We start from the raw sequence: 26,282 nt of genomic DNA, 5'->3' as shown, positions 1-26,282 counted from the left end.
GTTAGAAATGCCCAGTGATAAGTTGAAGTTCTCAATGTCCAAGCAAAAAGCATTTACTCCCTCAATCTCTACCCACAGTAAATAGGTGCTAATCCAGTTGTTGACTTAATAAACAGTAAGTATTGCCATAAACATTCTTCTGCCTTTCTCAGCTGTGCTGATCAAGGTTTTTTCCCTGCTGAGACTGGTTTTCTTTTAAGTTATCATTTCTTCCCATTTCTAAAGCTCTTTGTATCCTAGCTGATCTGGAAGGATGATAATTGTCACTAGGATTTCACAGCAACTTGTGTGAATCATTGTGTGGGTTTCTGACACTCTGACCTGATGAGGCTTAAAAAAGGAGTAACGTGCTTCCCTCCTTTAAAAGAAAACATCCTATACCTAGGTTTCATTTTTGTAAAAAAATTTGTTTGGAAAATATCTCATTTGTGAGTGTGATGGAAAGTGCTGGGACTGTAGGCATGACCAGCTGGTCTGAGTGTGAAAACTTGAGACCAGCTTTGAAAAGAGCAAACACACTCCCTCCTCAAGTGTTTTTTTGTCATTAGTCCTTTTTGTTAACAAATCCTGATTATCTAGAGCTTTACAAAATGTGCAAAACCTATTTAATCTTTCCAGGTCCTTTTTATAGTGAGGCTTTTGTGGGATAGTCACGGTATTTTCCTTGTTTTGTGATACAGATGATGTAGTGACTTTACAATACTTGCTTAGGCTGATGTAGAACTGCTAAGCCTGATGTATCTCAGATGCTTTCCATGTCTGGAAATGGCCTCGTTTGCAAGAGCAGCAGCTCCTGCATTGTCTCAATGTGGTACTGCTATGCAGAACTCCTTTAGGAAGAAGAGGTGTAAGTGCTATGGCGGAAGACCACCTCTCACCTGATAGTGAGGTGGAGCATATGCCCTTGAAGGTGACAGTTCTTCCTGACAGTGCATTAAGCCATATCACATGGCCATTAGTGCAGTCCATATGAACTGTCCTTCATTTCTATGTTTGTAGAGGCTTCTGTTCTTGAATTGATTTTGCAACTTCTGTTCTGGGAAACTGTCTTATGAGGAAAGGCTGAAAGAGCCGGGACTGCTCAGCCTGGAGAAGAGAAGGCTCAGGGGGATCTTATCAATCTATATAAATACCCGAAGGGAGGGTGTTAAGAAGATTGGAGTCAGGTTCTTCTTAGTGGTGCCCAGTGACAGGACTAGAGGCCATGGGCAGAAACTGAAAACACAGGAGGAGGTTCCCTCTGAACATCAGGAAACCCTTTCTCACTGTGAGGGTGACTGAGCCCTGGAACAGGTTGCCCTGGAAAGCTGTGGAGTCTCCATCCTTGGAGATACAGAAAAGCCATCTGGACATGGTCCTGGGCAACTGGCCATAGGTGGCCCTGCTTGAGCAGGGAGATTGGACCAGGTGACCTCCAGAGGTCCCTTCCAACCTCAACTATGCTGTGATTCTGTGAAGATTGTACAGAGAGCTTCTTTAATGTCTAACTGGAAGTCATAACCCTGGCCAAGCTATCTGGTGCAAAATAAACTTAGTTTGCATGGTGTGTAGGTTCCCATGTCTCTACAAGAGCTTCTGGCCTTTGTCATCTGAACTGTATGTCCACACCCCTGCTTCTGGGCCTTTATTAAAAATGGTGCAGTGGACATTTGGTCAATAAGAGCTGTAGAACTCATTCATCAGTCAGCTTATTGCGCCATGGTAGTGGACCTTAAGTGCGTGAGACTCACCTGTGTGAGGTAGAAGTAGAGGTCTGTCTAGTACAGTATTGTCTTCAACAGTGATCAGTAGTGTTGGATAGAGACATCATCCCCCAGTGCTTGATATCATGAGACCCTCTGGCAGTTCAGTTAAAAGCCAATATCCTCCCACCATTCCCTTTATTTTCAGATCTCTTCTGTGAGTTGAATAGCTGAGGCCCCAGCACAGACCTCTGGAACTTCACTGGTGGTCACTTGTCTTCATGAAAACCTATGGCTTCTTTTTGCTCTTTGTTTCCTATTCTAATCAGTTATCCGTCCATGCAAAAGCCTTTCTTTGTAGCCAACAGCTCCTTAGTTTGCATTAGAACTTTGAAATGGTCCCTCACCAAAAACCTTTATACAAATCCATGTGTAATGAATAGCCTCAAAGTTTTTAGATATGAAAGATAATTTCCTGCTACAAAAGCTGTGGTGACTTAGAGCCTTGCCTCATGGCTTCAGGAAAGCTGACACCAAGAACAATTATATCTTCATGTATGATGGTGTTTTTCGAGGGACGCCCAACAGTTTATATTTGCCTAGTGGATACAGCAGGATCCATGTGTTCTGGCTGCAGTGACCATCTCTGAGATGGCTGGACTACGCATGTGCTGCGGCTGAAATGTGTCACTGGTGATGTCTGGAGTACACCTGGCTCTAGTGGGCACATTTTGGGCAGTGAAGCCAGCAGGGGTATGCAATGTCATGAGCCTGCCAGTGGTTATGTGACTTAATTTTATGCAGGTCATAGGTTCCGCTAGTTCTGCTAGACTTACTCTCACGTATAAAGTTAAACACATGCTTTGTGTGTTTGAAGAATTGCTGCCTAAGGCAGATATGCTGACTTGGAAAGAACTGATAACGTTCTTCAGGGACACTTGCTGCTTGAGTTTGAGAAGCACGTGGCCTGGATGGAGCTGTAATGCAGATGGCTTTTGTTACCAGCTAACTTGAAAAGCAAAAGCATGGAAGTTGGGTTTGTTTTCTATTTAGCAAACAGCTTTTGACTGGATCTGGTGTATTCATGGATTCCCATTTGTTGCTTTTCTGTCTGTTGCAAAGGGAGCAAGGATTTCTAGGCTTTGAAAAATCTTGTAATGTCTAGAAGCTGGATATGTGTTGATGCAATGAAATGCATTCTGCAAATAAACAGCTCTAACAGAAGTGGATTTCTGGTGCTGATGACCCGTCCTCCTAAGGAATAGCTGAATGAAAGGGAGTTTTAGAATAAAATATAAACAGAAAATGCTGGTGAGGTGGGGGGTTTTGGTTGCCGCCGTTCCCCCCCCCCCCCCCCCCCCCCCCGCAGGTTTTGGCAATATTAGCAAGCAGTTCTTTCTGGGTAGTATGTTCTCCACTTGGTCTTTGACCCCTCTGAAAGTGGAAACATATGTAATGCAAACCGTGGAGTGGGCAAGCTGTCCCCTGGGAGCTGACCGAAAACTGCAAACCCTTCTGCTAAATGAGCTCTTAGGTTATTGTATGTCTTGGGACAAATTTGTTTGCAGAGCCATATTGAAATTGGTAGGATTACACCTTCAGGGGTTCCTTCTGGAGTTAAAATACATGGCCCAAAATTGTGATTCATTAGGTATATCCCACAGCATGCTCAAGCATTCACGTTTACAGTTGCTTCTGAGCAAGATACAGTGAATGTCATCCAATGAATATACAGCCATAATACTGGATTTCATATGGCAATTCATCTGCATACAGGATGTCTGGATGAAGGAGAGAATTTGTAAATAAAATACATGTACAAATTTATTTCAGTATTTTTCTCTCATCTCCAGGAAAGTTATTGCTGGAGGGAAGTGAAGGAAATGTGCAGCACCTTTTAAAAACAAAGACTGACATGGTGGGCATGCAGTTTAAGTGGTTAGAGATTGCTTGATGTTGTAGACATTAATATGTGGGAAGAGAGAGTTTTCTATCTTGGCCTATCAGTGCTAGAGGATTTGCTAAGCAAGATTTGATGTGTAGTTCCTCTTCAGATGGCTGTCACAAAAAAAACCAACCAACAAACCCAGACCCAAAAACAACCCCCAAAAAACCCCAACCCATGCTGTGAACATCTAATCCTCACTGCAGGGCACTTTTTCTGCTCCATTATCTGCTTGGGCATCTTTACCTCGTGATACTATTTCAGGCCATTGAAGTGAAAGTGCCCTCCTGCAAAGTGGCTCAGATGCCCAAGAAGCCGAGTGCTGAGACAGAAGCTGGATTTTGTTGGGAAGCTGGTGGAGGCAGAAGCGCTGCTTTCTAGGGCAGAGGAAGCCTTTAATTTCTCCACACTTGCAAATGAAACTCATGAAGATCCTTCCACTGAATGCTAAAAGTACTTGACTGTTCAGTTACAGCCAGGCTCTTGGGAAAATTAGTGAGTTTAAAGAGTGACCTGTTATAATAGCTTTGTTAAACCCTCCTGTGGGTGCTTGCATTGTTTGAGATGCAGCTGTTAGGGGAGATGGTGTCTCCTTGCCCTGCTGAATGCTACCTGTGTGTCTCGTGCATCATCACTCTGAAATGGAACCCTGGACCTGGAGCAGAGACCCTTCTGATGGAGAACCCTTCTTTTCCATGGTGGTTCACCTGAATATTATCTGCACTCTGCCTTCTGAAGTCCTCATGGTTACTAACATGATAATAATTTATGTACTTCCTGCTGATGAAAAGGTGTCAGATACAAAGTCATCAGGCTTAGAGCTGTGTTTTCAGGTCATCTCATGCTTTCGCCAAATACATAGATGTTCTGTAGCCAAGAACAGGTTGTGCAAATGTTTCATTGATGATAACTAAGGCTTATTGCTAGCTTTAGGTACAGGCTAACCATGCTAGATAAAAAGACGTGCAACTCAGTCGCAGCTTCTGGTCTCAGAGAGATAGTCACAGTGTCCCGGCTGGAGCTGATTCTTCCCTAAAGTGGAGCGTGCCAAGTCTTTTCTCTGTTAAAAGCAAATGCACCTTTTTTAGTACCATGACAGGTCTTGTAAGACTTAATCCTTGCTAGATTGAGATTCGCTCTGTTGGCTCTTGCATTATAAGCCTGAAGACAGATTTCTGTGTGAAATGCCAAAATACCTCTTTTAAAGAGGTGCTTCAGAGTTTGTTAAAAAAAAAAAAACAACAAACTGTGGAGTTACAGAGGAGAGCTGGAAGAGCTGAGGGTTGTTGCCCAACATCCAGTGGAAATGTTCTTTCTTTTTCTTGTTTGTTTATGCTTGAAAGTTGGTGGCTTCATACTGCTAAAGCCTGATGCCCACTGTTTGTTAATGGAGAAGGTAAAAACCTGCTATCAGTTGCAATCTTCCTTCATATTGCCTTGCCAGGGCACCTTGTGCCCAACCAAGGCTAGGGGAACTTACTTTCTCTGCCTCTTTAATTTTTGGCCTTTTGCAAGTGAGCATTGGCATTAGATTTACCAGAAACATGTTGGGAAGTTGCTTTTCCAGCTTCTTACAGAGATGGCCACAGTCTTCACAAAAGATCCTTCTCCCTTAAGTCCTGAGAAGATGCTGCTTCTCCACTAAACTGACCCAGAATAGAGAGGGAACCTGAAGAGACTGCTGGTCCTCTGACCCACGCAGTCACTTAAAAGATAGCTCTGGAGTTTTCTCTGATCTCCTTTGGAAGCTTTCAGGCTCCTGAATGATTTTAAGAAGCAAATATGCTTCCTAGTAGTTGGCAGTTACCATGCCAGAGCATGCATTATGTTACTTGGAGGTTCCTGTCCTTCTGTACAGATGACTCTGCTGCTTATGGGGCAGTTCTCGGTTTGCTACAAATTGCAGCTTTCAAGGAAAGCAGAATTGGTGACAGTTCACCTTGTGTACCTGGCTCTAAACTGATGTAGTTTACTGGTGTGATTTACTGCTGCTTCGTGAGTAGTTGAGCAGTCCCTAACAGGAGCAAGAGCAGCTGAAAGGGCTGAGCTGGGTTGATGGGTGGGAGGCCCCTATGACCAGCTGATGGGACTCTCCAGACTGCAAGCTGGACTTGTTTGTCTGATGTCTAGTTCTGAGGATCCTAAACTTGCTTTAAAGGATGAGGCTGAAGAAGCGTTGTACCTCAGTGCTGGCCACCTGGGTCCTTGCTCTTCTGCATTTATAGCCTTTTCTCATTTCAGGCTTGCAGAGACTCTAGCAGCAAACTGGATTGGAGCAAAAGGTAGGGTTTGGTAGGCAGGATGTTCATGTTAATTCAAGTGTGAATTATTTAATTCTTGGCATGTCCTTTGTTTTGTATCTGATTTCATTCAGTCACAGCCTGTTCCACCTCTTGCTTCCTGACCTGTAATGGTGTTCTGCTGTGATCTGATGATATCAGACAGGTTTGTATTGGATTAAGCTGGAGCCAAAGTCTTCAAAACACCATTCAGTGTATCGAAGCAAGTGGTAAGAGTTACTACTTGTAGTATGGCTTTCACATGTTTGTCCTTATCCTTGTTTTTGTTGTCTGTGCTTGGACAACATCCCCCAGGCAGTCTCTTGACCTAGATAATTAGTGTATGCTGAGCTCATCTTTGGACCAGGGTGGACTGATCTTGTTGGTATTTTGCCTTTTCTAGTTCACTGTTCCCCTCGTTACAGAATCAGAGCGTCTTTGGCACAAAATCAGTAGCCAGAAGTTTCTAATGGGTTCAGTCTGTGCTGCTGCTTCTAGGTCACAACTTCTGGAGCAGTAAGAATAACCTCTTGCTTTTGTTTCAAGTTCAGGTGTTACAGCTGAGAGAGAGGTTTCAACTTTGTTTTTTCCATATTCTGTTGCTGTACTGCTGAGCAAAAATCGAAGACTGAGATAAGCAAGGAGGTATCCCAGAGTGGTTTAGAAAATATCTGTATTTGGACCCCATCTGTCCAGTAAAATACAGAGCATGAGAGAGATTATGGGAAAACATGCAGTTTTTCACTTCCATGTCTTTGGTATAAGTTAAACTGATGTTTGTGGTTGTTGTAATCTCTCTTGGTGAGCTGCTTTGCTCACTGTCTGTAGATGCCCATGGTATTCAGGTAATCCTATGGAATAGTTTTGAAGTCCTTGTTAGCAGCATCAGCAGCAGACTGATAGATGGACAGGCCTTCCATATATTGCTCAGAAAGGTTCAGAAGAACCTGCTACTGCCTGTGCAGTCCCCCTTCCATGAAAAAGGGGCTCTTTGTATGAAGAATTTTGTACTGGAAAAGCTTTGAGGAGCTCAAACCAAGCTTATTTTGCTTTGACCTATTAATCAGGTAGCATCAGGACTCAACACTTAAATGAGTTCCTCTGAAACTGAAAAGAGGGAACGTATAACAAGGTAGCACAGCTGCTACCGCATCGGAGATGAGGCCCAAGAGTTGGGCTGAAGCACTTCTACAGATGCTGCCTTGGCAGCCACGGACATCCATGAGAGTAAGGAGGGGGAAGGATGTTTTTCCTCTAGGTTCTGATGACCCATAGGTTTAAATTCAGGTTAGTGCATGACTTGAAGATTTACTGGCTATGAAGAACCTGCCACAGGGAAGGCCAGCAAGGATGAGGAAAGCTGCTATTGCATTTAATTCTCTCTTTGTTTGGAGAAAATAGACTTGGCTAAGCTTCCCCACGCACCCTGCCCTGTGATTTCCACATCTTTCAAGCTGTCAAAATCACAAAGCAGGGAGGCATGTGCCAGCAACCTTCATTTGGTATTGCTATAAATGTCTTCCTGGCTTGGAGAGTTTGGGAAGAATCTTTTGGTTTGTGCTAATATATATGGTGAAAAGCTCCTCAGTATCATATTGCATTGTGATAAGCTGCAGTGTCTTTTTGCTGCATCTCACCTAGCAGACGTTCCATATAAAGCTGTCTTTGTTTTTTAACCAGAGCTGTTAGCTTAAAAGGAAGAAACCTCTTATAATCTAGGAGCCTTCAGGTTGTTTTGCTTGTGAGGATAGCTGGAGGAGGAGACACCTATCTTTTGATTTTTTTAAAAAAATATTTTTTTTTATTCTCCTTATTTGAGGATATGCACAAAGATCCTAATTCCTTGCAGAAAGGAGAAATAGCCCCAGATGCTTTCCTTTCTTGCAGTTCTTTTAGCAGTGAGCAGAAGTTCCCCTTCAGTTGTTGCACTGGGACCATGTTTTGGCTGTTTCCAGGCTGTCTGAACTTCTCCGTTTCTGAGCTCTCCACAATATCGCCTAATGCTTTTGTAACTTAGGGTGCCATCACTACTGTGTGTAATCCTGCTGAAAACCATACATAACCTTAAATTCCTGAACAAACTGGCAGAACCTTATGTTCTGGACAGAGATGTCCTCTGTTTCTACACACCTAAAATTAGTATTACAGCTACATGAACCTATAGAGGAGCATAATGATTTCTCAAAAATGACTGGAGTCAAAGACAGCATTGAAACTATCAACTTCAGTGAAATTTAACTTGACCTGAATTGCCAGGAAATTGCTGACTGCGGTAAAATTCTGCAGGGCAGGAGGTGGGTGGGTGACCAGACTTTAACACACTGGCAGTTTTATTTGCTCCAAAAGTAACACTTGGTTAATTGTACCTTCAGGCTGAAGTTCCTGCTTGTTTAAGTCTCTGTTAGCTCCAGACTTGGCAGGTTTGAATTTAATAGCACCTCAGACACAATTTATTCCTGTGCACATACACTGTGCTGGTTCTAGCTTCTAATGCAGTCTCTCAGCAAGCATGAAGCACCCATGCTGCAGAGTATCTGCTTCTGCAGGCACTTGGAGAAGCCAACATCATGAGCTTGCCTTTTACCCTTCTTGACCTCCTTTGCTCTGTATTAGCTCAGTGGCTGCAGAGTTCATGTGGGTGCCCACTAGGATGGTTCCTTTGAGGGTCTTGTTGAAAGCTGTTTAATTTGAAACATGTGGTAAGAAATGCCCTGCATACCATCTCCTGTTCCCGTGAGACAGCAGCATGTCTGAAAATTTGCTAGCTGCTTGGGGTGTGGATCAGACCAGGGAAGGTTGCAGTTGAGCCATAGTGCCCATTTTTATTGCTTGGAGGTATTTTTGTTGGCAGATTTATTGTCCAGTCACAGCTTTATGCAGTTAGCCTTTGGCAGTTCATTTTTCTTCCTATTAAAACTGGATTGTTTCAGATATTCCGAAACAAGCCACATTCACATAAATAAAATAGCTGTCTGGTCATTTTTCACAGGAAAAGCATCCCGCTGAGTAGTACTTCTCACCATCTGAACTGCAGAACATGGCACTAATATGGGTGAGAAAGGATGATGGATGGGTGATGCTGGTATTGGAGTTTTAGGCTTTAACATTTATTTTCTCAGAGGCAAAGTGTGATGGCCACGAAGCCTTAGTGGTGCCAGCGTGGGCTGCCCTCGTTAGTGGGGTAACAAATGCATAAGCTTTCTGCCTTGTGCCCTGAGAGAGGAATGTGGGTGGGGAACTGAGGCACAGAAAGATGGAGATGGGTAAAGCCGGTACTACTCAAAACAAAACTAACCCCCCAAAACCGCCCACAAAACCCACTGTGGCTAAATGTGCAAAAGATTGTGAATCTGTAGCCCTGCATCACTTCCACAGGAAGCTGGAAGCAGGGAAGGAGCCTGAGCTCGGGTTGTGTCACTGTCAGATGTGGGCTCTAACCACTAAAACCTCCTTCCTCTCTGGGTTCCTGGTAGGGAAAGGAAGATTGAGCGAGCTGCTGAAAATCTTGAACCTGAAGGATACAGCACTTCAATATCTGCGTGAATGAGGTCTGCTGTTCAGAGCCTGCAATTAATCTACCACTTGCATGAAAGTGGCTTTCCATTCCTTTTGTGGAGCGTAGTGGTGTTGACCTTGCAGAGATGCTGTTCCTCATGAGCTTTGCACTGCCTTGGCCCTGTGTAGCATAAGGTACCTTTGTCAGCATGGAACCTGAAGTGCATTATACTTCTGAAAGTTGGCCACGTCCAAGTGTGATCACAGAGTTTCTCAGCAAAACTTGGCATTCCACCTCTTTGAAAGAGACTTTAAGGTGTTTGTTCTATTCATGCAGAACATCCTGAAAGTCCTGAGCTATTGTGTTTGGCCATTTACAAACAGAAGAATGGTTTTTCTTGCAGAGAGTAATATGTAGCAGCTGGAGAAATACTTCAGCAGCTGCAAACTTCTTTTTAAAAGCACTGTTTCCATACTAGTCTTCCAGAGGATGCAGCAGCCTTCTTAGAGGCTGTCTGCTCAGTGATATTGGATTATTTCTTGCTCTCTGGCTTAACTCCCATCAAAGTCAGTCAAATGTGAATCTAGAGGGTGTGTTGGGTGCACTGAGCAAGGATGCTGTCTCTGTTCTTTTGACTTCATTGTTTGCGGCTGTTGGCATCTTTTTAGCTCATTCCCTGAAGCTTGTAGATGCTGCTGAAGGCATCGCAGTAACATTTCCTGTGGGATGTGTGTCGTGCAGATTGATGGGAAATTCAGCCATAGATGGGGACTACATCACAAACTGAAGGAGATGGTTCATATTTAGGGGAGGAGAAGATATATAACTTTACGGCTGCCTAATTAAAGTGGTTTTGCTTATTGGGCTGTTGTGCATCCACACATTCCAGTGTGATGCAGTCTGTGTGGACTTTTTGGCTTTTAAAATCTTTTTTTTGTGGACACATATCAGGAGGAACATCAGAAAAGGCAGCAGCAGACCAAACCAATGTCCATCCAATACCCTATTCTGCCTGCTGCAGTGAGGACTGTGCCTGCTAAGGTGGAGGGATGTGCCAGCTCTTTCGTAATACATGGTCCGCTGTGTGGTGTTACACTCTGAAGAAATTGTGTGGTAGGAGAAGGAATATAAGTGATGGTCTTCCGGACCTGAGCTGGCAATGTTTCTCCTCTGAATCACATTTTGGAGCATGTGTAATTTGCATCCTACTGTTGCAGCAGATCAGCCTCGAATGCTCTGCTGGCCTCATGTCAGCCCCAGGTGTTTATCAGATCCAGCTTGTTGGTCACCAGCCTAGCCTGGCTGATGTATCCATGAGATAAGACTCAGTGATTTCTAGGCATATTTTTCTTCAAAACTCCCTCTGAAAGTATGGAACTGTGCATGTCCCACCTCAGTCATCCTCCCAGAGGAGCATTTTGTTTATATTAGAAATGCCGGTGGCATGGAGAGCTTGTATTGTGGCAGCAAATGGACCTTTGACCATTGCATCCTGGGTTTTCTAAGGAAGTGGGAACACTTCAGGCTGTGCAGGCATCTGGGGAAGTCAAAGGAACTATGTCCAGACCAGGGACCTACTAATGCATTTCCTCCCCTATAATCAATAAAGCCCCTCTGCTTCACAATCTCTCTGTTCAGTTTGTCCTTCATTGTTGATAGCACATGACATTTTGCAGAAACAGCTTTGTAGCTTGCCATTAAATTTCTTTGGGAGTCAGAGGAACCTAATGGCTCTAAAGCTGCTGTTCTGGGAATGATACAACTTCATCTGGTCATGCTCGGCTGACAGTGGGTCAGCCTCATGTGCCTTGGTGCTGCCCCTTCTGTCTCCAGACCTATCCACATGTGCAACTTCAGCCTTGGAGGTAAGCTTGGGAATCCAAATGTTTCTCAAGATTGCAGCACAGATTCCCTGCCTCCTGCATTCTAGCCTCAATTCACAAAATGAGATGTGCTTGTCTTCCCTTAGCAAAATCCGGTTTAATTCTGTTTTTCTAAAGAGTGAAATATAGCACTTGTTTTGAGAGCTGACAACATGTGAAGTGTTTAGCAGCAATTGCAAGTTGAAACCAGGCTTTATGTCTTCTCAACTTGATGGGAGGGTAGCACTGTTATCTGCAAAAGGTATTCCACCCTTGTTTTCCCTGCTTTGTTGTTATACTGAGGATAGAAGATTTCTTTGCAGCTCTTTGACCTTACTTCATGCCTCGTCCATGCATGCTTGTAAGTATGAATTTGGGGGCAGTGTCTGCTGGCTCTTTGATGACAGCTTAAAGGAGCATGTGTTACCCTAAATGATTTGCTTTGTTCACTTTGTACCTGTGATCTCTAACGCGTACACTCGTCCCATGTTTTTTGTCTAGTTCTATATCTCTCCTTTTGCCTTGGTGCAGTCACTGCATGCACCTTGCAGCTACTTAACCAGGAGCCAATGAGGCTGGCTGGGAGGGCATGGAGACAAGGAGTTTATATTCCAAAGGCTTCACTCTGCTCTTGCACAATCACCCCAATCAATATTGTTTGAAATAATACTTCGATTTTTTTTTTTTTTTCTTTGCACAAATTCCTTGTCTCAAGCACAGGGAGATCAGCAAGAAGGGAGGAACGCTTCTGAAACCTAGCAGGCAATGCCCTTTGGATGTGTGTGTGCATTGCAAAGTCATCAGTCATTTAGTTGTTGACTCAGTTATTCTGGTTTTCCAGCATGCTGGTTCCCTGCTGAGTTATAGCCACAGATGGTAAAAGTAAACTTTGCACTTTTCAGAGTGTAGTCCTTTCCCAGATTTTTTTTGTTGCTGTCTTTTGTGGTTTGGTTTGACTTTCAGTTTCCTTGGGGATGCTCTACAGATGGAGAAGGTAGTGCTCAAAGAGTGAATTTTGCCCAGATTTCTCAAAATTACTTCTGATGGGAACAGTAGTGTTCATCTCTTCCTCAGTGTTGTCTCCGACAGCCAAAGGGTGGTTTCTTCTGGGGAGCAGCACGATCTGGAGGAGAAGCTTTAGCTGGTGCTTTTCTGGGATGTAGGTGTGTGGGGTGGGTGCTCAGTGGGATCTCAGAGTACAAATGGAGCCATGTGGGACTGGCTAGAAGTGTGATGGGAAGGCAGAAATGAATCTTATTGCTTGTAATTATAAAAGGCAGTTGTTAAGTTGGGAAAAGTGATCTGCAAGTAATTGCGACTCTTGTTCTGGATGTATGGGATTGTGCTAAGGTGGAAGAAGCCAAAAAAACAACCACCCCTAGCTGGAGGTTCTGGTATTTAATACAGCATCCCAAGCATCATCTGGACTGCATTAAGGTACAACTGCTTCTGGTTATCCCTTTGCTGGACTTGGGAATGAGCTGTTTGCTTGACTACCTTACTTAGAGTCTGTGTATTGTGTTTGTCTACTTCGCACGCTCACTCTGCAATTCATAAAGGGATTTTTAGAATTGGCTAAAGAACACTTAAAATTCTTTTAAGCTTGTAAGTTTGTATTGAGCACCTTGGGGGAGGGATTAGCAGTTGGCCCCTGAGGAGACCATGCTTAGTGAGAGGGAAAGGGGAGACAAACCTCTTGCGTCTGAGCTCAGCGTGTCCCCCTTAACCGGTGCTGGCCTAATCCAGAAAGGCTGCCAGGTGCTTTGGAAGAGGTGAGAGGCAGTTACTGGGATTTTGCTTTCCTCTGGAGCTGTTGCAGTCAAGTGGGACCAAAGTCAGCTGTGATGAGAAGGACTTCTGGTGGGTTAGTGTGGTTGGGGATACAAAGCATCTCTGTGCATAGGGGACAGGTGGCTATGTCCTTCTAGACACTGAGTATGATCAACATTTGATCTTACAAATATATGTAGCTTTTGAGTCAGTTGAGATGAATTAAGATTATTTTATTTGTCCTAAAAGACTGAGATTTAAAATATAATAATAATTACAGTATTTATGCATACATATAATGCTGCTATATCTGCATTTCTGAAATGCAGTGGAAGATGTTTATTCTTTGAGGGTTGGTTAGTATAACTACAAAGGTATTAGTAATGGTAGGAAAACTCCCCTATAATAAGAGAGTGCTCTGTGTTTGTATTCATTGCTGTTATTTACCATTTTCTTTAAAATAGTAAATGCATACATTATTGCACAGCCAATTCATTCTCAGGGTCACTTGTTAGGCTAGAAAATGTTGCTTCTTGTAAGCCTTTTACCTTGAAAAGGGACAGCAAACATAAGCTGGACTCTCTTTAAAATGTAAAATTTACCCGTAATGATGTATTTTTTTCTTTTTTTTCTGTGGGTCAGATACTGCTTGCTGAATCTGCCTGTGACCTGTGAACCTTACAAAAAGTCCACTTACTTCTGCGTAGTGTGGTGGGAGTGCAGGTTGACAAACAGTGCTCTGAGTGTCTTGGTGAGGTACCTATGGTGTCGGTGAGGGAACCCAAATCACCTGCTTTAAGTTGAAGGATTCAGCATTTAAAGCAAACTTGTGCTGTCTGTCAGCGGTAAGGGTCTGTCTGCTCTAGAAAAATCTCCCGTGCGCAGAGTATTTCATATCTACCCTTGCTTTCTCCCCTTGCTCCCAGTCTTGTCAACTGGAGTTTTCAGTGTACGCATGTGCTAAGAGTGACAGCAAGAGCGTGCTACAGGCTAAGGCAAACTTGTGGAAGTGCTTTGTAATTCAGAACAGTTGGAAAGGTATTGAAGTTATCTTGGCTGAGAAACACAAACTTGTATTACCAATTCCCTGCCGAAGATGCGAGACCACTTTCCCGGGCAGCCAATGCCTGTGTACCATGTTGGAGGGGCTGCGGTTGCATATCTATCACACAGCTCCTCTCCTCTCCTCCTCTGTGCTGATTCTTGCAACTCCTGCAAAGTTGTACTTGGAAGAGCAAGTGATGAGGAGGAGGAGGGAGCAAAGTGCGCACTGTGAAACGCGGCGGAGCTGGTGCTGGCTGGGAGCAGTCTCTGGTACGCGGGGCTAGATGGGGCTGGTGAGCTGCCTTTCCCCGCCAAGACCTCTGTTGTCAGGTCAGACTTAGAAATTCTATTTCCAGCTGCCAGGTGGGGTGACCCAGGCATGAACTTTTGGCTGCAGTGAGAAACCTGCTTGCACAAAACTATCGTGATGCTGTGCACACTTACTCCAGGGAGAAAGCCGGAGAGGAGCGCACGAGCTAAGGTCAGCTGTGCAAGTACCCTGCAGTCCAGTCCTTTTGGGCTCCCCTGCTCTCTGGGAGAGCAGAAGATGTAGAAATGCTCCATCTATTTTCAACATGCAAAATAACTCTTTTTATTAGAATTAAGTAAAAGGGCAGGAAGGAGGCTTTGAGTTCCTTAGGGAACTTGTAGGGTGACTAGACATGCTAAATTTGAGGCGCTGCATTTTAGTATCAAGTTTTGCCCCCACCTTTGACTCTTTGGTAGTCCATTGTGGACCTCTGTGTTGTGTGTCCTCTGCGAAGCTTGGGGTAGCTGTTTATCTTTCACCCTTTTTCAGGCAGGGTGGTTCTGAGGCTAAAACTCTGTTACCCTGTTGGGGCTTTAGGACATAGAGTAAGGAGGGAAATTTGGAAACAAAAGTTTCATGGTGTGAAGCGTCAAAATGTTGCAATCTGGGAGTCAAAGCTAATAAATGTCATCTTGGGCTTTCTTGGAGGAAAAAAAGGCTCTTACTCAGACTCTTAAATTCACAAGCATGGTTGCAGCTGGAGTTGAGAGCTCAGGATGAAACTTCTTGCATGGATGGCTAAATCAGGGTCTTAGGCGTGTTACTGATGACTGTTGGATGTTGTTCACTATGCTATTTATACCATTCACACATGCTACTCATTCTGTGTTGTGAACCGCCTTTGCATCTTTAACTGCAGTTGTCACGTACACCTCTGATGTCACGCAAAGTTGAATCTCAGCACTCTTCGAAGGCCATGACATTTCTCTTCATAACTGCAGGGTGAGGACTAAAGCTTGCTCCAGTGATGAGGAAGAGGGTTGCCCTTAAAAACTACTTAGGAAAGAGACTTACAATTGGTCTGGTTCAGGCTGAACTGTTTGGAAGCTCATATAAAGCTTTAAAAACTCTTGGAAACAAGAGGGTAAATCCAGGTAAAAGCTGACGATCTGCTCCGAAGTCAATGGGAGCTGCTCCAGTGACTTCAAGGATGAGAGCCCATCCATTGGGAGAGAGTCTTGTGTGTTCATTAATAATGAAGAAAAGACATTGCCTATTTATTGTTTTATGTGGGGAAATGAAGGCTTACTGTTGCTTACTTCTTCAGCAACAGCTGATGTGTTGGTGTAATCTCTTGGAAGACTGGAAATATTGGCTTTTGCTTGTTTTCAATCAGAGGGATTTTTTTAGCTTATTGCAATGAGCAGGAAAATCAAAGCAGGAATCAGCTAAGGTTGATGCTTGGTTTTGACTGACTTGGTGTAAAGGCAGGGCCAGGACTATAGTTCCCCATATTATCAGTGTGCTCAAGCTGGTGCAAACCCTTCTGCTGAGCCTGGGAACAACATTAAGGATCCCAGAGTGAGTCAAAAAACATCATGTCTGTGCTGCCGTATGCCTGTGGGCTTTGAGTTTGGCTTTGTATATGTGGCTTTTGACTTGAGCTGTTCTGTGGTTGGGCCTGAGGGAAGAAGAACAAAGTACCGTTTCCAAAGAAAAAGCCTCTCTGTGAATTTGGGTATGGTCTTTTCTCTTCCTGCCTCTGCATCATTGCCTGTATGTTGTGTGTATTGATACTTGCCTTTTGTATTTTTTTTTTCTATCCCTGCTGATAGGAGTGTGTTTAGTAGAACACTCTCTTGATATAAATTGATAATTTTTTTTTTTTTATAGGTATATTGCAGTGGATCTGAAAGTGATATAAGAAAGAATTGCTCCTGGGAAGAGAAGCATCCCTGCAAGGCCAACCTTGAAGATGTGGACTGCCATTGTATTCTTCCTGCTGATTTCCTTCTGTATATGTGAAAACAGGTTTTCTGTCCTGAAAGGGAGAGGAGTCCATGTAGTACGAATAAACAGGCTTACAACTGAAAAGCAGTGCAGGCAGGCTTGTCAAAGCCCAGGTGGTTCAGGTGAGGTTCTTGTCCCTTAGCTGGAATTCCAGCTGGGTTTTCTGTTCCTTAAAGGTCTCTTCTGCTCCCCTGACAACTATCTTTCTTAATTTCAGTTGTTTACAGGCTTTTACAGTTATGGCTTCTCTGTGCAGTCTTGCGGTGCTAAATAACTTCTGACAGCTTTGGTTAAATTGAATCCAGAACAACCATATCCCAGGGCCCTTGTAGCTTCCGTAAGAAACAGAATGCATGTGCACTTGGTATGTGCTGGTAGCGTGCAAATGGTGTTAGGTCACTTCACTTGAAGAATGATTATTCCATGCTGCCAGATGTTTGCAAGTAAACAGTGCTGTTGAAGACAGCTGCACTGGAATGAGTAGTCTTTGCTCACTGATATTTGTTTTTTCTGCCTTAGAAGAAACCGGTTGTATCCTGCAACCAAGCACAGGGTTAAACAAGTCTGGGGAGATGAAAGCCTTCTGCTGTCTACCTCTGGGATGTCTTTAAAAAGCATTAAACTTCTAAATGAGTCTTTCGGAGTTGCCCTATCTTACCTAGCCGCATGTGAAAGCTTGTAGCACCTACAAACTGGGCTGCAGTGGTGAAGATGAGACCTTGGCTCAGGTGGATGAATGTCTGACAATCAGATTGATAGGAACATCATAAAGATGCCTTTTTTTAATGCCCAGTGGTTTCAAACCTTTGTTTTAAATGAGACATCTCTTCATAGTGGAAAGAAAGCACCTTTATAAACTAAGCATTTTACTTAGGAGGTAAAATATGAGTGGGTTTGTCTCCCAGGCACTAAAGCTGTGAAAACTTCAGCTTCTGCTTTTTAAGGTAGTAAACCCTAGAGAGATGACACATTCACACTGACTGTGCTGACACTTAGGGTCTGTAGCACTGCATGTTTGTCTGTTCCACCTGAGAATCTCTCAATACAGTGCATGTGTCTTCTTAACCTTCTGATATCTTAATAAGGGTAGAAAAGGTGCTGTCTGCTGCCTCTTCCAGAGGAGGGGCATAAGGAATTTAGTTTGTCTGTGATCAGGGCTGGGAGATTATCTGAGTGCATACTTTGGCCTGTTGCTGACTTCAGCCACTTTTTTTTATACCCTTTACCTCGTTCTCTCCTGACGTATTTTGTACACAGCAAGTCCAGTTGGGTGTTAGCTTTGTTGGGCAGAGGTGGTTGAGCCTCTACAATTAGGTGACTTGTTCCATCTTCAGGAAACCACGTAAAACTAAACCCAAAAGCTTTTCGGGTTTTACCTTCTGTATTAAGCCCACTTAATTCCTTTTTGTTACTTGATGGCCAGTCTGTTGCACTGCTTGATGTCAAGGGAGATGGAAAAGATACAAACTCTTGACGTAAATGTATAGCCATGTGCAGAGAGATCATCTGGAGAGGAGGACCTGAAATGTCTTTTTTTTATGATTAGCTTTAGGTTTTAAGATCAGTTTTACTTCTCTCCTTCTCCATTCCCACCTTCCCCAAGTATGTTTATTTTTGTGCTTGCTTTCATTACAGACGTGAGGCCTGAGGCTTAGATGTCTGAATAGTTACACCTATGTAACTGGCAGTAAAGGAGCAGTGGTGGTTATTTTTTAAGGTATTATGGTGTTAAGTTGCAGGCCAAAGTTGCATGGGGAGACATCTTCATAGCTGCATTGCTTGGAAAAGTGGAAAAATAACATTCCTAGCTGGTTAGGCTCTCTTCTGTAGATGTAATTTATACCCTTGCTGACAGAACATCACTAACTTAGAGAAGTAGTGCAACTATCACAGAAAGAACTGCTTTTGTCAGTATATTCACATCTCAAATGTGCCCTGCAGAAAAGGGAATGGTTGCTGATCTAGCTATTCCAGCATCGTCTTTGAATATCCACACCAGAGGCCAGGATACATAGTTAGCAAACTAACGTATCGCAAAATGATTGTACCAATATCATGAGACGGTTTGACACTTCAATTACATGCTAATAAAAGCAGCAAAACTCTCTGGTGCTGACAGCATGGATAGTAACTCTAACCTCCGTACGTTGTCTAACGGAATGGGTTCAAGTCTCCATATGCTGCTAGGGTAAGTGATATACTTGATGGAGAAAGTGCCCATCCTAGCAAAGATCTGGCAATCCAGAATTCCCAGATGCCTGATGAGCACAGTGAACCCATGTTGGGAGGTAAGATAAGCTCGTACTCTTCCCTTTGCATCCCCAGCCATATTCAGAGCTCTCCCAAGTTTCTTCTAAGGTGGCCAGCCCAGGGCTGGGGGGAAACCTCTTGGCCGTCAGAGCAGTTTGGCTCTGAGAACAGAGCCCCTTGGCCGTACTTCTGGGCTATCTTGCATGCTCTGGGGAAAATGAAGGGAAAATATGACATGGCTGTGAGAGCAAATATTCCTGCTCCCTACTTCCACAATACATTTGCTTACCTGGGTTCTGCTTGCCTTTGGGCATCTGCGATTCCTTTCCAGTAACAGCATGCTTAAAAATGAAATAAACCAGTTTGATAGGGCAAGACCTTGGCATCTGCCTATGTGGTTTCCTTTCAAAAGAGCTCTGAAGAGCTTTTGTTGCCCTTCCACTTTCTATTTATTCTTTTCTTTTCTTTTTTTTTCTTTTTTCTTTTTTCTTCTGTCTCCTAATTGGAAGTGAGCAAAAAGGAACCACTGGGTAGCAAGGATCTTGCAGTGGACACATCAGTTGGAGCCTCAGTCTGGAGTTGCATCAGAGAGTACTAATCAGTCCGGTTCAATAGAGGTGTCTGCTTGTCCTGGGGAGCAACAGGGAACTCATGAGCAACTGGATACCATTCTGATGGCAGCAGAAACCAGGGTGCTTTAACCATGCTGTCCCCATTAATCACCTGACCTTTCTGAACTGACTGACTTAGATAAGTAGCCAATGCAAGATAGCTGCTGGCTTTTTGTTTGCCCCTTCCCAAGAAGTGAGAAATGGCACGATTTACATTAGTAGATGGTCTACGTTTCTCCACTAGTGTGGCTTATTGAGTGAGGGACAGGAGGTGTGATGGGGAGTCAGGGCACATCCAAACATGCTTTCATTTCTGAGGAGTGGATTTTAATTTCTTGAAGGGCTGCTGCTGTATCTCCTGCTCTGTGTGACTGTTGAAGCTTTTTATTTTACTGCTTTTGAAGTACCATTTTTTAAAGGCTTTGAATGGTTTCAGGCACTTTCTTAACATTTTATCGAAGACAGTAAAATTCCACCTTGACTAGTTTCTTTAGGACTTTCGAAACAGACTGCAGTTCTTGGTACAGGAATTTCTCCAAGTTCATAAGTTTTCCACAAGCCCTCTTAATAACTGTGGTAACATAAATGTTTTTTTAATGAAAAGTTCAAGCTTCCCATAGCCTTAATCCTCAGTGAGAGTAACTCTCTTTGTAGATAACAGCTTTAAATATAGCCATATGTACTACATAGGTGTGTTCTTTGCCCTTTGTCACACCTATAAACACAGAAATTAATTTATCCTGCTGTACACTTAAGTTCCCTTTAATCCACTGATGGGGGGTCAGTTGGGCACACGTCTGCTTCATCCCAGACCGAGCACTGTATTACCTTCTTCTGGTTTTTTGTTACAGCATGTCCCAGAAATTAATTGCGTGCTACTGTGATATTACATAAAATAATAGCATAATTTACACAGGAAGGATCTTTTGAAGATCTTTGGTCTGAACTCAACTTAGATCTGGCTGTCCAGCCCAGTGTTTGAGTGCCCTTGTGGTGGAAACTAAATTTTTCCCTTGATGTTGAGTTGTAAATCATCTGCTTTGGCCCCTCAGACACCTAGTAGTCTCCCTTGGACCCACTCCAGTACATCAATACTGTTCTCGTTATGCTGGGGAGCCCAAAACTGGGCACAGTGTTTGAGATGTCTCCTCAGCACTGATTAGGGGAGGTTCATTCCTTCCCTCAAAGCTTGGTTATGTGTATGTAGACATGCCCAGAAAGAAGTTAGTGAATTCAAAGGGATGCCAGGAGAGAGAGTTCTTGCTGTGATGAGCTTATTTAGCTTGTGTTGGGATTTGACTTACTAAAAGACAATTTCTGTGATGGCTCCCATGGCTAATGGTATCATTGTTCAGCAAAGGCAGAGTAAATTTCAGCGTAACTCCAAGCACTGAGGTGAGAGCTGTCTCCCATGGGTTATAAGATGGGTGTCTTCTCAGTTTCAGCGCACTTTTTTCCCCTGATTAAGACATCTAGGTGAATGCTAGCATTTAGATGAGTCCAAGCTGTAGTGCACTCTCTTGGTCCCTGTCTGGATGAGTGAATTGCTGTTGTTAGGAGATGTTGGTACCAGAAGACAAGCAGGAATGTAGGCTGCAGCTGCTATATTGATTTCATTGACTTTCCAGTTATTTTCACTAAGGCTGAGTCAGGATCCTTTAAGGCCAGACCTTCCAGCTATCATGTTGGGTTTTTTTTTTTTTCTCTAATTCTTTGATTACAGCCATGAAGCAGTGTGTTCAGTATACTGTGTGTAGCGACCCATTTTCTCTGCTGTTTTCAGGTAACCATCACTGTAATTGGGCTGTGCCCTACCAGAATCACTGCATCCTCTTGCAGTGTCACCAGCTGAGCGTGTGCCAGAATGCCAGCGAACAAGACATCAGAGATCTGCTTGGAGGTAACGCCATGCTTCAGGCTCCTGCTAAATCCAGGATCCTGGTCCTTTTGCTTTAAATGCCTACATTTAGACCTTGACTGGCTTTCAGCTGAGAGAGATGGGTTGTGAAATGCCTGCAGGGTGATTCCATAGGTGAAGTTGGTTCACTGAAAGAACTGTTTCAGTAGCCTGGTAAGGGCTCTGGCACTTATATGTGCATGATGTGTCTTTGAGTAACTTTTGTAGCTGTTACTGAGTAACAGTTTGTCTCCATGTTGAAGACATCATTCATTCAAGCCATTTGCACTCCACACACTGTCCTTTGGAAAATAAAGGCATAAACAGGTGTATTTATATTTTTTTAAGAGAAAGGAAAATGTCTTGGCATTGTTTTTTTTGAGATTGCCAGGATTTTGTGCCAGAGGCAGCAGGCTGCTTCCATAATCAGAGAAGCCTTAGCAGCAATTGCTCGTGGTGACTTTCCAGTGCCAGGATCTTCAATTTTAATTAAGTGATGCAATAACAAAATGCAGCTTGTTGGTGATTGGGGAATCAGTCTTCTAAAGTATGTTTCAGCAGTTCTCTGTACCCAAGTTAAAAAAAGAGAAAGTTTGTTCATGGTTCTTTTGGGTTGGCAAAGGTTTCTCTGCAGCATAGCAACCAGACCTTTGATAAGCAGATGGGATTTATGTCACTATAAATCTAGAACACTAGTTGTGAAGGAAATTCTCCCAAAGTATGAAGGTGTAAGTGGAAATTTCCACTCAATTTTGAGAGGTGAAAATTATGAATCTAAGCATAAAGGGTTTGTCAGTGCTGTGTAGCTTTGAACGCATGAGTCTTCTCAGGAGCTGGCATTTGTAAATGCTGCAGCTCTTGTTGATAATGTGCTTCAGCATTGTAGGTCAGTACTTTGTTACCTCCCTTTTGTGGAATTAATTCCCTGGTTGGGCAAATGCCAGAGGTCTGTGGCAAAAAAAACAAAGCAAAACAACCCCCCCAAAACAAACAAAAAAACCTCACCCCAAAAAACCCGAGAGGGAGCAGGGGTCTGAGTTTTCACGTTCTTGCTGACTTCAGGACTGATTTATTCCAGTTGTACTACATGTACTGCAGAATTTGTGTTCTGGTTTGCATGTTGGGGGTATGAGGTCAGATTTGAGCTTGAGAGTTTTATCCTTACGAAACTTATTGGTTTTGTCTTTTTGAAGAAATTGTCGGTGGGAAAAGGCAAACAGTCCTGTTTCACCACCAAAGCTATCCACAGAAAAAGGAGAGGATGGTGAATGCACAGGTTGACCAACACAATGTCGAAAACCTGCTTTCCTCAATTCCTCGAACTCACAAGATCCAACTGAGGCATTTGCTTGAGATTCAGAGTGAAGGTGTAATGACAAATGCAAGAAAAACAATTGCAAGAAAAACAATTGCAAGCAATGCTACCACCACCACAGTGACCACCACCACAGCCACAGCCGTAACAACAAACATTACAAACACAACTGTCCTCGCTACAGCTTATGAAACAACTGCCAAAGCCTCAAACGCCCCTGGAAGTTCTGGTGTCCTTGCTGAAGCCATGTCATCCACTGCCTCTTCTCCCACTTCTGGTCACATCCCTGCTTCCACTTCTAGCCATTTCACCAAGCTTGTGACCACCAACAAAAAATCAGGAAGTAGTAGCTCTGTCTCAGTATCCTCCCCCACTTCGGCTCCCCTCACTGTCATTTCTCAAGCAGGTACTCAAATGCCTCAAACAGAGCAGTTTAACCCAACCACCACTGCCAGCGCTTCCCGCTCTAGCAGCCCCACTGCTGTTGGAGCTGGCCCGAAGACAGTGAGCGCAACTTTGACTATCCTCATCCCGCAGGATGCAGGAATGTCTTCCACCACTTCTGCTCGTGCTATGGCACTCACTCCCTCAGAGATTTCACACTCTGCGAACCCACTGCCTGTCGTTACGTCGCTATATCTAGACCCAGAAGCAAGTAGAGCCGCAACATCCTTGAGTAAATCAACTTCTCAGGGCTCTACGAGAGGTGCCACGGTTTTAACTACTGCCTCTACAGCAGAAACAACAGCTAGGCATGAGATAAAGTCAACATCTCACACTTTTTCAACAATGACGGCTCCAGCAGATGCACCCAAAACAACAGCTTCAGGCCTTGCAGAAACGCTGGACATGGACAATGAATATCTTCTCATTGCTGCCGAGCCCCTGACTCAGTACTTAGTGGATAAAAGTTCACTTCTTGCAGTGCTTTTAGTTGGTACATTTTTTTTCATAACTGTTATAGTTCTTTTCCTTATGCAGGCCTATGAAAGCTACAAGAAGAAGGATTACACACAAGTGGATTACCTGATCAATGGCATGTATGTGGACTCGGAGATGTGAAAGGGTGGGGATAAAACAGCGGGCAGAGAGATGGAAAGGAGATTGAAAGCCTGCCTGACTTGTTTTTCTTTCCTGTTTGCCTATAACACAAACTTAAAGTGCTTCCAAATTTACTTCTAGTGCAATTGAGGAGAAATGCCATGTACTGTATTAAGAAAAAAAATAATTTTTTTTTTATCCAACTGTGCAACAGGTTGCTGTAAAAAAAAAAAGTAGTAATTTTTAAAACTTTCATAATGCACAATAGCTTTGGCCATTATTTTTCGTTGTAAAATAAGCCTAACAAGGGGTAAGCCATCATCCTCGGAAAATGCTGTGGCACTTTTTCAAGTGTTTACACTGCAAGTTCCTTATGTTATATTCATTTCACGTGTGCTCTGAAAACAGAGCAAATAATGCTCTCACCTTTTGCAAAGTGCTTGGAAATTGCCAGATGAGAAGTGTGCAGTTTTGCTGCAACAGGGAACTTTTAATCGAATGTATGTCATGTTTCAGTATGCTTCTTGCTTGTAAAGAGGTCTGTTTACAAAGCATTGTAAACTCTGTTTACTGCTAACCCAAGATACCTTTTCACCGTGGAGCAGATTACTGTGCCTCTGCACTTAAATGATCTTATTTTTATATTCACTTAATAAAGGGGGCCCTGGAAGGGCATATCTTGTTGCATTTCTGTTTTCATTCCTCTCCCTGCCAGTTCAGAAGCAGGCAAGTGGGCTTTTGGGGCTTAAGCAAATTAGCTCTACTTCAATATTCCAAGTACAGGGGCTTTGAAGACCTCCCTGGAAGTATGGACATGTCACAGAAGATGCTAATCATCTTCCAGGCTACTGCTGCTGTGCTTTCAGAGCAGTAAGCCGTCGGTCTCCCAGGTATACAGACCCATTCACTGCTTTTTATCTTTCATGCAAAAAGCATCAGGCTCTGTTTTGTTTTTTGTTTTGCATTTAGGACCAGCTCAGAGTTGCTAGTAATTTGGAAACCTTATTGCACGTGCAGTTGCAGCTTACCTCCCAAGATCTGCAGCTGAGAGAGTGAGTAGAAAACACTTGATTTTTGGCAAGTATTCTTCAGTGATGAATGCATCTTATTTGAATGACACACGTACATACCAATAGCAAAATGCTGGATCAAGGAGCATCATATTTTTTTTTTAACCAGATTGATAGCTTGTGTCTCACTCTGAATTAGTTGGCTGCTCTTTAATCCTGCTTGCATGTAAACTTGAGGCTGATAACAGGCAAACCTCAGAATTTGAGCTGTTGGGTTTTGGTTTGGGTATTTATCCAAATTCTTTGGCTGTTTGGAATTTGGAGGGAGTCTTTACCTTGGAAGAGGTTACTTTGGAGACTTCTTGTTCATCATCAAGCTGAAAGTGCTACGAAAACAGCTGCAAACAGCACAAGTAGCAGCAAAGGCAAGGGGTTTGAAAGAAATGGATGGGAGGTAGTTTCCTAAATCTTACCCAATACAAATTTTGAGGACAAAATTTCAGCAAGTAGAGTATGTTGAGGAAAGGAAAGAGATTGCTTTGGAAGTGAGATGACTTGGTTGTCAGCATCAGGTTGCATTTTGCAGTGCTTTTGCATGGACTGCATCTGCATGCTGGTAGGCTAGAGCATCTCTCGGGGTAAAAGGATAGCGTGGTTTTGGGAGCCTCCCTCCTTGGAAGGCTTGAAGTATAAGCCACAAAATTCACATGATGTTTCCTGGAAGGGAAAAAAAAAGCTTGAGGGACTGAATTTTGTTGTATTTTAAGGTTATTTTAAATTGGCTTCTCCTCAGCAGAAGGGAACCAAACCTTTATTTCTGCCATCTTCCAGGAGCTGCCCGTGTGCAGTATCTGTGCAACAAGGTGCTGGGAACATCCCCCAGCGTGGCTGGGGACTTGCACCCCGTTGAGATGTTTGGGACTGTTCGCCTCTCAGCACAACTGTTCTGAGCTGTTAGCAGATGTCAGGCAGATGCTGCTCTACAACCACAATGTCCAGAGACTTATCTTTACTTAGGGATCTTGGGTTTCACCTTAATTGCAGGTGAGTCACTAACCATAGACCTAAGCATGTGGTCTTCGAGCTCTGCTCCAGATACTGAGATAAGAGCTGTCTCCTTCACTCCCAAGTAAGGAGACGGGTGTTACCTCAGGTTCAGCTCACTTCTTTTTCTCCTTATTTAGGCAACTCAAATAAATGTTTGCATTTTGATAGGGTGAATCCAGGCAATAGTGCTTTTCCTTGTAATTTATCCCTGCCTATGTAAGTGAATTCCTGTCTGTAGGAAGTGCCTTCCTGCAAAAAGGCTCAGTGTTGCAGCTGTTCTGCTAGTGCTCTGCAGTATTTTATTATTTTTTTTTAAGTTGCCTGAGCCATTCACACAAAGGCAAACTACCATCATCAGCCTTGTAATTGCTTATCCTGGAAACGGGGAAATTTTTGGATAAACTTTGCACTAACTGTGGCCTTGTTTCTTTTGGTCTCTGTGGATCACTTCATAGACCCAAGGTCGGACACCAGATTCTGTGGAGTGGAAGCTTGTGAAGTTGCACCAAGTTTTATTTTCTTTGAAGAGATATTGGGCTCCTGTGCTGATTTCCTGGAGGGAGTAGGAAGGGAAGGGAGAGGAAAGGGGTGTTACTTAAACAAAACTCTGAAAGAGTTTTCTATTCTAAAAACAGATACTTTCTAAGATTGGTTTATTAAAAACAAATAAAACCCTTCGGGCATAATTTAAGTGGGTTTGATGTAATTACAGGAGTTGGAATTGGGTTACAATTCTATTTACAAGAGTCTTAGGGAGTTTCTCATGGACACAG

The 26,282-nt window shown here is 43.4% G+C and overlaps 1 protein-coding gene across 10 annotated transcripts in view; it reads left to right on the top strand.

The window, feature by feature from the left end:
• Nucleotides 1-24,127, top strand: part of C16H11orf24 (chromosome 16 C11orf24 homolog) — a 31,312-nt gene extending 7,185 nt beyond the window's left edge. For 9 of the 10 annotated variants that reach the window (XM_030039137.2, XM_030039130.2, XM_030039132.2 and 6 more), the window contains 3 exons: nt 16,222-16,460; nt 20,983-21,099; nt 22,290-24,127. In XM_030039137.2, coding sequence (XP_029894997.1) covers nt 16,304-16,460; nt 20,983-21,099; nt 22,290-23,473 — 1,458 coding nt within the window. In that variant the 5' untranslated portion in view covers nt 16,222-16,303 and the 3' untranslated portion in view covers nt 23,474-24,127. Of the gene's footprint in view, nt 1-11,248; nt 11,268-16,221; nt 16,461-20,982; nt 21,100-22,289 lie in introns of those variants that run through there. The other variant, XM_041129194.1, reaches the window with a different exon arrangement.
• The last annotated feature ends 2,155 nt before the right edge of the window (nt 24,128-26,282 follow it).

This window comes from Aquila chrysaetos, chromosome 16 (genome assembly GCF_900496995.4).
Source record: "Aquila chrysaetos chrysaetos chromosome 16, bAquChr1.4, whole genome shotgun sequence".
NCBI classification, from domain to species: domain Eukaryota; kingdom Metazoa; phylum Chordata; class Aves; order Accipitriformes; family Accipitridae; genus Aquila; species Aquila chrysaetos.
This window is presented reverse-complemented; position numbering and strand designations above follow the sequence as displayed.